General features: G+C 41.7%; 1 protein-coding gene across 1 annotated transcript in view; it reads left to right on the top strand.

The window, feature by feature from the left end:
• The first annotated feature begins 56 nt into the window (after window positions 1–56).
• NUDCD1 (NudC domain containing 1) overlaps window positions 57–12,502 on the top strand; it is a 34,603-nt gene continuing 22,157 nt past the window's right edge. Inside the window, exons 1-2 of the mRNA XM_059865435.1 lie at window positions 57–274; window positions 10,607–10,761. Of these exons, the coding sequence (XP_059721418.1) occupies window positions 157–274; window positions 10,607–10,761 (273 nt within the window). The 5' untranslated portion in view covers window positions 57–156. The remainder of the gene's footprint in view (window positions 275–10,606; window positions 10,762–12,502) is intronic.

Genomic DNA, 12,502 nt, shown 5'->3' with positions numbered 1-12,502 from the left:
GGCTGCCTCCCGGCCCGGACTACAGCTCCCACCATGCACTCCGGCGGCCGGGCGCCCGCTCACCCTCTTCCCGTGGTGCTCCCCGGCCGCTGCCGCGCGTTTCCCGAGGGCCCGCGGAGTTGCCGGTGCTTCACGAAGTTTTCCCGGAGCCGCGGGATGTCGGGCGCCGCCCACTGCTCCCTGCAGGCCAAGCGCCTGCTGCTGGACCCCAAGTTCGAGGGATACAAGCTGTCGCTGGAGCCGCTGGCCTGCTACCAGCTGGGGCTGGACGCGGGTGAGGAGCGGGCGCGGCGCGGGGCTGATCCCGCCGGGCATCCCTTGGGCAGCGCGGGGGGACGGATCCCCCGCGTTTCCCTTCGTCCCCTCGCGGTGCTCCGCGGCCCTCGGTGCAGGGTGCTCCGAGCTGGGGACAGCCCGGCCCGCAGCACCGGGAGTCCCGCGCCTCTCGAACGGCGGGGTTTTCAGAGATCGGGCGATTCGTCTCGGCTCTTCCCGGTATAATTGCTGCAGTTGGCCAGGGGCGTCCGGCGTCCTCCCCGCCAGGTGGCTTCGTGGTGGACCGCGGTGTCTAACTTGTCAGACCTCTGCCTTAGCCCGCTCCTGGTGCGCTTAGTTCCTAAATGAGTAAGAAAACTTGTGTCCGAAATGTGCTCTTGCTTGTGCAGGCAAGGTGAGGCTAAATGACCGGCTGAGGTAGTTCCCAGCTTAGTGTGAACGGAGCACATGCCGTTTAGAGAAATACGTATGAAATTAACGTCTTGAACAAACCTCAGCAAATTTTCTTTCTTATTCTGCCCAGAGTTCAGAGGTGAATCTTCATGTCATGCATTCCATGCCCTGCTTTCTCTGCCAAGCATCATTAGTATTTGAGATGCTGGTCCATTAACACGCTAATTCACTGAGGAGTACATTAGCACAAAGTCCTGTTGGGTATGTGCCTACAATCTTAGCCATGCCCTGAAGTATCTCAGCACTCTGCGTTTACTGATTTGAGAAATTCAGGCCTTTTTGTAAAGTGGGTGAATTAGTTTGGTTTTCTTTGTAAAGCTGAGACAGCAAACACAATTTGTGTGGATTAATCTCAGTCTCTATATATTTACTGTACAAGATACCTGTCTACAGAGTGACCCATTACATGCTACTTTAGTTTTGTGTAGAGCATACTCTACATTCGTGGTAGATCAGAAAGGTGTGTTTGCCATGCTGAGTTGTCAGCAGTAGGAAGGAAGCTTTTAGATAAATTTTGTATTGAAGGTTAAGTGAATGAGACTGTGAGTGTATCTGTGGTAGGAGTGCACAATTTAATGAGAGTAACATTTTTACTGTAAGACTGCTTTAGGTGTCACCTTTCAGAAGACAGCCCAAATGCAGGTGAGTGGGTGCATGTTCTGAGTGTGCTGCAGTTGTGTCAGAGAGAGCAGCAGGGTAGCATTGGAGCACTCCCTGAGTTTGTCTCTTATTTGCTGTTCTGCTTATGGTCAAGCAAACTTTGTGGTTCTTGGATAGTCAGTTGTGCACTTGTTCTAAATAGGTGAGTATTATAGATCTTCATTAAAATACATGAACAATGGAGTTGCTAATGGAGAGATGGATCTACTCAGTTCTTGTCCCTTCAGATACTTTATATAATGGTTACAGTAACTGTGTAAGTGTGTAGTAGAGGATTGATATGTGTTACTGTGTTCTTTTCTTTCCCCACTTCCCACAGCACAAAGACGCTGACTCATTTCAGTCTAACTTACTCAACTGTGCTACAGAGTCACTAATACTAACTCATATTTTCTGTTCTGTGTGTGCATATGTAGATATAGATACTGGTCCTCTGAAGAGTGGAAAGTTTTTATTGTTCTTGTGTTTTGGAATTGGTAACAGGACATGTATCAGGCCTTATATCTGTCTTCCAGATGTTTTGATTGCAGCCTGCTCTTTGGCCATACAGCCTGTTCTTTGCCTCCTTCTCCTTGCTGGTTTTCTTTTGTGTCCTTCAAGGCAGTTTACTCACAGTGCAGAGGTGTTCTGTACCTGACTTTTGTATTTCCCAGTGTGAGTGGTCTACACATGTGTTAGATTTAGGGTGTCCTTCCAAAATTTGATTTTTTGTTGTGCAGGAGTGTGTGCAGGGTTGAGTTATAGAGACTGTGGATGGTGTGTAGGCTGTGGCTTTTTCAAATCACTGTGTGAGAGAAGCCAGTAGTGTGTGGGAAGGCCAAGAACTTCTGCTTTCCAGCACACTTGTATGCAGATTCAAAGCCTCTAGAACATGATGAAGAGCTTGGTAGTTTTTGGGTTATTAAATAAATACTTGTCACTGTGTGAAGAATTTAATTTCCTCAAAGTGGGACTGAGTGCAATAGCTGAAAAAAAGTAAAATGTTCAGGAGCACTGTCAGTACCATTATTTCTGATTTTATTCACAACTGTTTGCAAAAATAATGTAGTAGAATCTGGAAGATTATTGTAAAAAGGCAGTTGATTTTTTTGTTTTTCAGAAAAAGATTTAATGAGTGTTTGTCTCAAATGACCTGAGATTTGTAGTTCTGCTTGGGTGGCATCCCAAATTTGGTGGCAGTTAAGAGGAATATGTGAGTTTTAGAGTACTTGGAATACATGACAATAAAAATAAATAAGTGCTTGTTCTTAAGTAGAACTGAGTTTTAAGTTAGCTGTAGTTGAAATGTTTATTATCTATTTTCATGAATTTCACTGCTAGCTATAAAATAAAATTACCAAAAAGAAAATGTCTTGTGGAATTGATGCAGTCTCCAGCCCCAAGAGCAGGTGGATAGCAGCATGTGCTGTTGAGTGACAGCTTGTGGTGGTTGTCATGTTCCTGAGGACTACAGTGAGCTTCATTTTCTGACCATCATGTAAAACCTAGTGTTCAGTTCTAATATGCTTTCAACTGGTTGACTATGGTTGCCAGGAATTTGCTGTGGTCGGATACGCAACTGACATTTTAAGAAACAATTTATTTATTAGATCTGCGATAGAAGGTGATTTTCTAATAAATTTCTAAAAATGTATGGTCACAGTGAAGAAGAATGGGGGAAGTATGATACTGTCCCTTCTCTTTTAAATACTATGATTTGTGTGTTCTTCTTTTACATCTTCTTCATTCCAACCCGTTCTGTCCTAGTTAATGCTAAACTGTCACAGTAATTTGTTTTCTCATCTCTCTGCCTGGTAATATATTTCAGCTAGTGATGAGTCCTTTATTATTATGCTTTTAATTCCTAGCTCTTCACTGTACATTTTGTCTTTCTCCTTATTCTCTTTACTTTTTAAAGTTTATTTCCATGACTTATTTTCAAATGCTTCCTTGCATTGAGTTTTGTAATGCCTTTTTTTTAGTTCACCTAATGTTTAGGAGGGTTGAATGAGCATCTTGGTTGTGGTTATCTCTTCTGCCCTAATCTGAGCTCAGCAGTGTCCAAAGCAGAGATTGTGGGGCAAATCCTTGTCTCCAGCAAGGAACATGTCCAAGTTGCATAACATTTTTAAAGGATGAGACTTCTCGTAGTGTGTTTTTATACTTTGTAATACTTTGAATACTTCTGTTCTTTGTATCCCTGTAGTTTTCCCAAATAGTTTACTCCAGATTGTACCCCCTTCCCTTTACTTGTGGAATTCCTCTCCCTTGATGAGATCATCCCCAAATCCCCACCCTGGTTTTCTGTCAATCACTCAGCATCCCATCCCCTCCATCTAGAAGCTTCGGTCCAAGACGTCGAGTGATTAGCCAGAGGCCAGGGGTGAGCCCCCCCGAGACTTGTTTTATACACTGTACAAAATGTCTATCCCCTAGTACCCATCCCTTTGGGTCATTTTTTGGTTGCTAAAATGTTATCTACTTCTGGTTTCCTCCTCCCTTTAAATGTAACCTTGGCACATCTCCCCAGCGATCTCAGCAGGAGGCCCCCTGAGGTGTAGGAGCTCCCTGGAGCCCCTGAATAAAACCTTGGATTAACCCTTGCTGAGAGTCCGCCCCGTTCTTCCACCGATGTCTCTGGTGTCTCTGCTGCAAAGGCGACTGGCCTGGCTGCTCTCAGCACCCTCGGGGCACGAGAAAGTGTCTCCCCGCAGTCAGCCGTGTCGGGGTTGCTTCCCCAGTGTCTGCCAACTCGGGCCTGGCTGTGGGTTCCTGAGAGGCTCCCAGAGGGACAGAGACTACTGCTGTTGCTGGTTAGATGTCTCTAACTATGTCTCATAATTCCCTTTCCTTTCCAGAGGCTTGGAATTTATTCAGATGTGGATGTCCCTATCTCACCTTCCTCTCTATCTTGTCTGTTTGGCAGGACCATTGTACCTGTAATGTAGTAGTGGATGCTTTTCAGTATAGCTACAGCTGGAAGGCAGAGTAAACATTTGCTCAGAGATGGAGCTGCTGATGCAAGCCAGGAGCATACACAGAGAATGCATTCCTTTGATCATGTGCATTTATCAGTTTTATCACTTTTTTTTGAAAAATGGTGGCAATGCATGCTGCTTAGAGGGCCTGTCTCAGTGAAAAGTTGCTTTTTAGTAGTGCTACATGGAAAACAGGTTTGTGACTTTTCATGTAGCAAAAGGCACTGGTATGTTTCAAACATTTATAGAGATTTTAATTTACATTTTCCATTTGTATTTGAAAATTAAATATAAAACAAGTGTTTAATGTATGGGAAATAGTAAGAAATTGCGAGCTTTTTCACACATTTGCAGCTGTAATTCATAGAAGTTTAGGTCTCAGGCACATATTTCCTCAACAACAATGAGATGCTGCCTTTAACAATAAAAACATGGTTTTTATAATTAAAAGAAAAAGCGTTAATGCAGGGTTAGAAGGATCTTTGAATGCTGATACTAGAAAATAAATTATCTCTTCCACTAAGACCAGTGTGTCTGCAATACAAAATTGCTTCCACTGGGTGGCATTGCAAAACAAGGCATGACATACAAGCATATAATATCTGATGCCACAGAATATGCTGGTATAATTACTTTGCATATTTTGCAGTTTCGTAAAGTTGCTTTGTTGTATTCAGGGAAACATCTAAAAATGGAGGGGCTTTTTGGGGGTTGTTGCTCATCCTTTTTTCCCCTACATTTCTTTTTTTCCCCTACGTTTCTTTTTTTTTCCCCTAGTTCTGCTTCATAGTGTTTGGTGGCAGATGTAAAACCTCTCTATTCATTTAAAGTATAATTTCCTTGATTGAGTGTTCTTTATTCAGAGCAGATTTTATTTTTTTCTTTGCATTGCAGACTAGTAATTATAATAATACCTAGCTAGGGATCTTATAGTAACAGGTGGTTTAGGGCTGTGTTACTTCTGTTGATTCTTATGAATTACTTTTTATTTAGGGCTTTTGCTTTTAAGTAAAGCATTGTGAGTACAAATCTCTAATAATGTTTAAACTATTTTGAGTCAAATTATTTCTTTTAAAGCATGGAACTAGTAGAGATAAATACAATTCTAGAAAAGTAGCATAGTTTTCTTTATACTGGTCCAAAATATCCCATGCAACTAGGGCTGTTGGGAAATAACATTGAAAGCTGAGATTTAGTTTATACAGTCTGCATACTTGCTTTCTTTTCTGGTATGAATAACCATGTATGAATCAATGTTGCTGGGTTATCATGGTGCAGGTGTGTTTATCAGAAATTTGAAAGAGACCACGTATCATTCTGTTGAATAGCTGCCACTGACTGCTGCTTCTTAATTGAACCCAGACAGACTAGTGAACCCATTGAGACTGGTGCATTAGTCTGACTCTTAAAAATCACATTAAAAAAAAAAAGCCCTAAAAATCCAGGAAAAAAATGAAAAACCGTAAAACAAACCCAAACCAAACAACAACAAATCAGAAAAAAATCTTGACTGAACAACTAAATTTAAACTCATAGAACTGTGTAACTGTGAGACTGAATAAGGTGATGATCTGATTGAAGTATTTCTTCTTCTCCATTTATATTAACTTACCTTCATCTGAATTTATTTTATTAAAAGTCTTTGTTTCTTTTCTCTTTTCTCCTTTATTTTTTTGCACTCAGCTCCATTGGTTTTCTCTTTTTTTTTTTTTTTTTTTGAAAGACTGTCAAGAAACCTAGAATCTTGAAGGCTGTAGAAAGGAAGGAATGAATTTCATCCTAGTGTAGAATCTTCTATAAACTATCTAAGCACATGGTATGTGATAGCAGATAACAGATTTTACTTGGTCACAGTATGGGTTTCAATTAATGGAGAATGGAATAGATTCTTTAATTGCTTCATCTTGGCAGAGCTATACATATGTATAATACGTTCTGAAAGCAGTTGGCCACCTCATTTGAAGTGTTTCATGACAAGACAATACACATTTGTCAGATTTCGTAATTTCAAATCACCTGTGTATTGTATAGTTTCAGACTTCTTTTTTATGGAATTAATAGCATATTGCAATAATACGAGGGATTTGGATATCCCGCTCCTGACCCCTTTTATTATTCAGGGCTTATCAGAACTAGTCTAGAAAACTAAAGGACAGAGAGTTCATGTTCTTCCAGATTTTATAAAATTTATCACTTTGCAATCAGCTAATCAATAATTTATTGTTCCAAGAATCTTCATGAAAAGTTGTACCTTTACTCTAGGAATCATCTAGTTTGGAGTATTGGACTGTTTTTTAGTTACAGTTCTGACAGGAACACAACTAGGGGAGTGTGGAGGGAGAAGTGGAGAGAGGAAGCCTTACCATTTCAGGGGTTTTGTGCTAATGTCCTGGGATGATGTTATGATGCTTGTATCCCCATTCGTGTGTTCAGTTTATGCTGGATATTATGTTCTGTGCCTTCAAGACTGGCTCTGAAGAGTGAAAGTTTTGTTTTGGTCTCTTATCTGCCATTCCCCCATGGCTGGTTGGACACAGAGACGGGGCAGTACATTGTGCTGCTTTTGCTTTTTGCCCTGCTTTTCGCTTTGCTCTCGCTCTTGCTTCTGCTTTGCTTCTGCTTCCTCTTGCTTTTTCTGCTTCTGTTCATTAGTTTAGCTAAACAGTCCAAATTTTTCTCGGGACTGTTTCTCCTTTCCTTTTTGGACCTACTTGAACCTGCTCTGGACTGGGACCTGGGAAACACCAAGAGTTTGCACCTTTTGGCTGCAGCAGCTGCCCCAGCGCCGGAGGGACTGATAACAGAGCGACCACCCCAGGAGAGACTTTCTGAATTTGTCATCTTTTTCAGAGCAGTGAGAGTGGTGTCATCTGGTATTGTTCATTTTGTCTGCTGGGGGGCGCTGTGCCTGTTAAATAAACAGGTTCTTTCCACCTCTCTCTGAGGAATCCTTCCCGAACTGGTTGTGGGGAGGGGCTGTGTGGGTTTGCTTTCTGGAGGGGCCCCCTTTTGGAGGTTTTCTCCTAAATTTGCCCTAAACCAGGACAGCTAAAAAATCTTTACATGTTTCTGCATGTATTTTCTAATTTCATAGGATCAGCTATACAGGGAGTATATTATATGTGCTTGGTTTCACTGATAATAATTATCTTGTATTATATTTGGTCGGTCTTTAATTGTTTACAAAACATTCATGTCGTCTCTTGTTTTGGGAAAAATATCTCTGATAAAGCTTGGTTACACAAACAGCTTTAAAATGTGTTTTCATAATATATTCTATTTTTTTGCAGTGTAATTTAGAGTAAAATATTCTAATAAATTAAAGTAGGAATTGGAATGGGTAGCAGTCCTTGCCATTAAGACAGGTGTATTTTCTTTTCATTCCTTTGTTGATATTCTAGGGTGTTTTGAAGGGCCGTAGCTTGTGGAACAGTAATTTGTTAATTGCAGAGGTACGGAAATCCCTCCTCTGTGGTGAATATGAATAATGATTTGATCTGGGTGGAATTAAAACTGATGGTTTGCAAATATCTACAGTGATTAGGAGACTAATTGCTAATTATGCTGTAATTTTGCAAGTATTTTGTATAGTATGACTGGATTTTTTATTAATCAGGCAGCATAATCTTGCATAGTTTCCTAAAGCCACTGTTATGTTAATAGCCAGTGTCTCTGACAGGGGTCTGTTTTGAGCCATACAGGGATTATCTGGTTGTTGAGTTTGTTATAGCTGTGCAGTGGCACTGATGGTACTGCCAAATGAGCTGCTCTTTGCAGGAATTGGTATTCTGCCACAGTAAACTACTTCTGCTGCAGTAGGGTTCAAGTAGATGCTAAAGAAGAGTCAAAAGTCTGAGTGCTTCTGCACAGAGTTGTGAATGGTCCCTGTTAGGGGTGGGATGGAAGTGAAATACTGAAAGAGGTTTTCTCTGTTTCTGAGCAGAAAACGGAAGAATGTAGAAGTTGAAAGATTAGGAGTGACAATCTGCTTTAAGAAGGATTAGCCTTGAGGTGCATTTCACATACTCTGGGCTTGAGTGCTAATTATAATAGACTAAGACTTAACATAGACAATGTTTACTTGTAACTTTGTAAAGGAATTGTGTTGGGTGAAATTCAAGATAAGTTCCCTATAGGAAAGCTAAGAATCCTGGGTCGACTGTACTGGAGAATGAAATGGAGTTCTGATCTATCTGAGACTATTTACAGAATGATGGACTAGACCTCTGCTAATGTATTTTGAGGTGTTTGGACTACAGCTGCTGCATCTCTGTATAGATAAGGAATAGGAGGAAAAAAACCGCACATAATTTAAATAAAAACCTGGTTAGTCTTCAACAGATCATCCAGTCCTGATTACTATTAGTAAAGTAGAGGTTTTCTATTTGGAAAAATCTTGCACAAGTGAATGACTGTAGGTACCATTCTTCTTGCCTTGAAGAAGGTAGTATTCTAGTGAGTAGCCATTCTCTGCAGCCTCTTTCAAGTAGAAAAACGTAGTCTGAAATTTTTATGGTATCTTAGACATTTCTGGAAATTTCAACCTCAGTGAGAGTGCTAAGAACGTGGTGAGGAGTTGTTGTTTGTTTGCTTTTGATTTTTGTTGTAATTTTGTTTGGTGCTTTTTTGTTTTTTCGGGTTTTTTTGGTTTTTTTTGTAATTACTGTGAACTAATTCTGCTTTGTACTGTTTTAATCTTTTGCCTTGCAAGTGTTGGTAGAGTAGCTCAGTATATAAGACCATGAAATCCATGTGGTTGTATGGAATATTTCTTTTGGCTACTGTTTTCCAGGAGTTACTATAGAGCAGACTTTTTTTCCCTTACTGTAATACAAAATAGGTTTGACATTGTTGTTGCATGTTTGTAGATGTGTGTTTCATTCTGTGAGGGTTATTGATAAATTGGACCTCAACACATGCTGGTGAGAGACAGGGTGGAGGTGTGTTGGGTTTGCATGGCAAGGTTTTGGTAACAGGGAGGCTGCAAGGGAAGGCTTCTGTGAGAAGCTGCTGGAAGCTTCCCCCATGTCTGACAGAGCCAATCCCAGACAGCTCTGAGATGGACCTGACACTGGCCAAGGCTGACACTGCTGCACAAGAACTGCAGCCAGAGAGAGGAGTGAGGCTGTGTGAGAGAAACCAGTCTGCAGACACCAAGGTCAGTGAGGAGGAAGTGTGGAAGGAGGTGCTCCCGGTGCCAGTGCAGAGAGTCCCCTGTGGTGAAGACCATGGTGATACAGGTTGTTCCCCTGCAGCCCATGGAGGCCCCTAGGGGAGCAGAGATCCACCTGCAGGTGGAGCCTGTGAAGGGCCCCATGCTGGAGCAGGTGGGATGCACATGACTGAGGCTGTGATGGCATGGAAAGCCCATGCTGGAGTAGCCTCCAGGTAGGACCTGTGATCTCATGGGAAGAGGAATCCACACCGCAGCAGGTTTGGTGGCAGGACTTCTGACTCCACTGGGTATCCATGCTGGTGCAGTTTTTCCTGAAGGACTGTGACCTGTGGAAGGGAGCCACTCCGGAGCAGTTTGTGAAGAACTGCCGCCTGTGGAAAGAACTCACCTTAGAAAAGTTTGTGAAGGCTTGTCTCCTGTGGAAAGGACTCCTTGCTGGAGCAGGGGAAGAGAATGAGGAGGAAGGAGAAGCAGAGAGGTGTGACGAACTGACCTCAACCTCCATCCCCTGTCTCCTGTGCCACTGGACAGGGGATGAGAGAATGACCTGTGGGAGTGAAGTTGAGCCTGGGAAGAAGGGAGGGTTGGAGGGGAATGTGTTTTAAGATTTGGTTTTATTTCTCATTACCCTGGTCTGATTGGCAGTAAATTAAACTAATTTCCCCAGCTTGAGTCTGTTTTGCCTGTGACAGTAATAGGTGAGTGATCTCTCCTTGTGCTCATCCTCTCTCGTGAGCCTCATCTTTTCTCTCCCCTGTCCAGCTGAGGAGGGAAGTGACATGTCAAGTGGCTTTAGTGGGCATCTGGCATCCAGCCAGGGCAAACCCAGCACAGCAGGCCACTGTAAATGATAATGGTGATGAGATAATCAAAGCAAATACTGCAGTGGCCTTCAGGGTGGATGACTTGCTTTGCAAGTGTATGGTGAAATTTTAAACTATGTATACATGATGTATTTTTCTTCAAATAAAGCATACCTATGGAATGAAAATGGAAGAATTATTTTTAAATAATTAGTTTAAATTTTAAATTACTAAGCTGTAAATAAATAATTGTTAAAATAGTCTTTTTCTTTTCCCTCCAGCTGTAGCGGAAGTGCAGCTTCGTGATGATCAGTATACCCTTGACCACATGCGTGCTTTTGGCATGTATAATTATCTTCACCTTGATTCCTGGTACCAGGATAATGTCTACTATGTTGATCAGTTTGGAAGGGTTATGAATCTGTCAGTGACTCTGGTAAGAATAAAATCTTTTTTTTTTAAACCACTGGATTGGAAAAGATGGGAGCAGATGAGATAGAAAATATTGCAAGTAGGATCCAAATGTAAAAATTGGGGGAAGCTATTGCCACGAAAATAGGTGGACGATATTTCAGCAAAAATGCATTTCACCAGGAAGAATAAAAGGATTTTAAGTGAAGTTTCTGACTTCTTTATGTTAAAAATATTGCATTAGTGTTGCTACTGTGTGTGTTGCAATAGCCCTATACCCCTACTTAAGGGGACAGGAGCACTCAGGAGTTGAAGATGCTTGTGTCCAAAAGGAAAAACAAAAGCCAGAGGGTTCACAAAAGCTTACAGAGGTTTTTCAGTGAGTTAAACATTTGGTATGGAAATTGAAATGTTTGTCCCTGACCTCCTAGTACAAACACAGAGCAGTGGTCTGATGGGATGTTCAGGGTCCTGGAGGTGGTGCCTGGACTTTGTGGGGGTACCTGCTTTTGGGTCAGTTTCTTCACTTGTAAAATAGGTGACTCACTTTCTATACATGTTAGTTATCATGTGAAGTTTGTTCTTTCAGTCCCTTCTGGAAATAAATTGGAGGGCTTAGGGGGTCTCTGGTGGTCATATCTCCCCCCTGCAGTCCATGTCCACATCCACTTCTCCACATTGTTCCTATATGCATGCTGTACTATGCTGTGCTTATCTCTAGGAGCCAGAACAAGGACGTTTGTCCCTGAGAAGTGCTGTCCTACCTCTGTGTGGCCCCTGTCTCCAGCCACATCCTGTTCTTTCTCACAGTGTGTTATTACCAACAAACCTTGCTTGAGTCCACAGCTTATGGCTGTCACTGCTGGAGACATACACATTAGCTGTTTTCTTTTAGGCTTCTACATAGTGGTACATCTGCTTCCATTCTGGGCAAGATGGACATGATGACAAGCTGAAGGAAAGGGAAGATACTTTTTTTTTCTAGTTGTTTTCTCTTCCTCCCTGGTATTACTTGATGTTTGTTTACTAGCTTGAAAACCCAGTCATTGTATATATGTTAGAATTAGAAATGCTTAATCTAGGCATCATTTGTTGGAGGCAAAAAGATGCTGGTGGCCGTGAGGGAAGTTGAAATAGTGTAAGCAAGCTAGACCAAGACTGAAATTTCTGCTTTTATACTGGTGGTCCTAAGTAATCAAACAGTATTTCTTTTGAGCCATTTTAATGCAGGGATGCTTTTGTTTTCTTTATAAAACCATACTTCATTTCAGAGAGGGAAGGACATGGTTCTTTGGACACCGTGTTTCTGGCACATACAGTTGTAGTGCTTGGGCATTAAGAAAGAAAAGACTGTGTGGAAAGGAAAATGCCTCTTGTCATACTACCAGAGTTGACTCGAAACCCTGTCAGACAAAAGAAAACACAAGGCTATGCATGGGTTTTTGAGAGCATGTGGCTTAACCTGTGCGAGGTTCTGGGGACAGAAATTACTAGGTCAGGACTAAACTAAGAAAAATTCTGAAACTGTAGTTTTAGATTTTCAGGAAATAAAGGTTTCCAGAGCATGGTAGGGTGAGAACTGAAGCTGCAAAATATTCCTTTCCTTTTCGTAGTATGTAGCACTTGGAGACTTCAGCAGACTCTTACTGTGACAAAATAATCTTCTAGGACTTCTTCCAAAACTTTTGAGATCATCTGGATTCCTAGTAGAAACAGCTAAAAGGAAGCCTTCTCTTAACAGTGGCTTGTCATAATCTCATTTTTTG

The sequence above is a fragment of the Haemorhous mexicanus genome, chromosome 1 (assembly GCF_027477595.1).
Source record: "Haemorhous mexicanus isolate bHaeMex1 chromosome 1, bHaeMex1.pri, whole genome shotgun sequence".
Taxonomy (NCBI): Eukaryota; Metazoa; Chordata; class Aves; order Passeriformes; family Fringillidae; genus Haemorhous; species Haemorhous mexicanus.
This window is presented reverse-complemented; position numbering and strand designations above follow the sequence as displayed.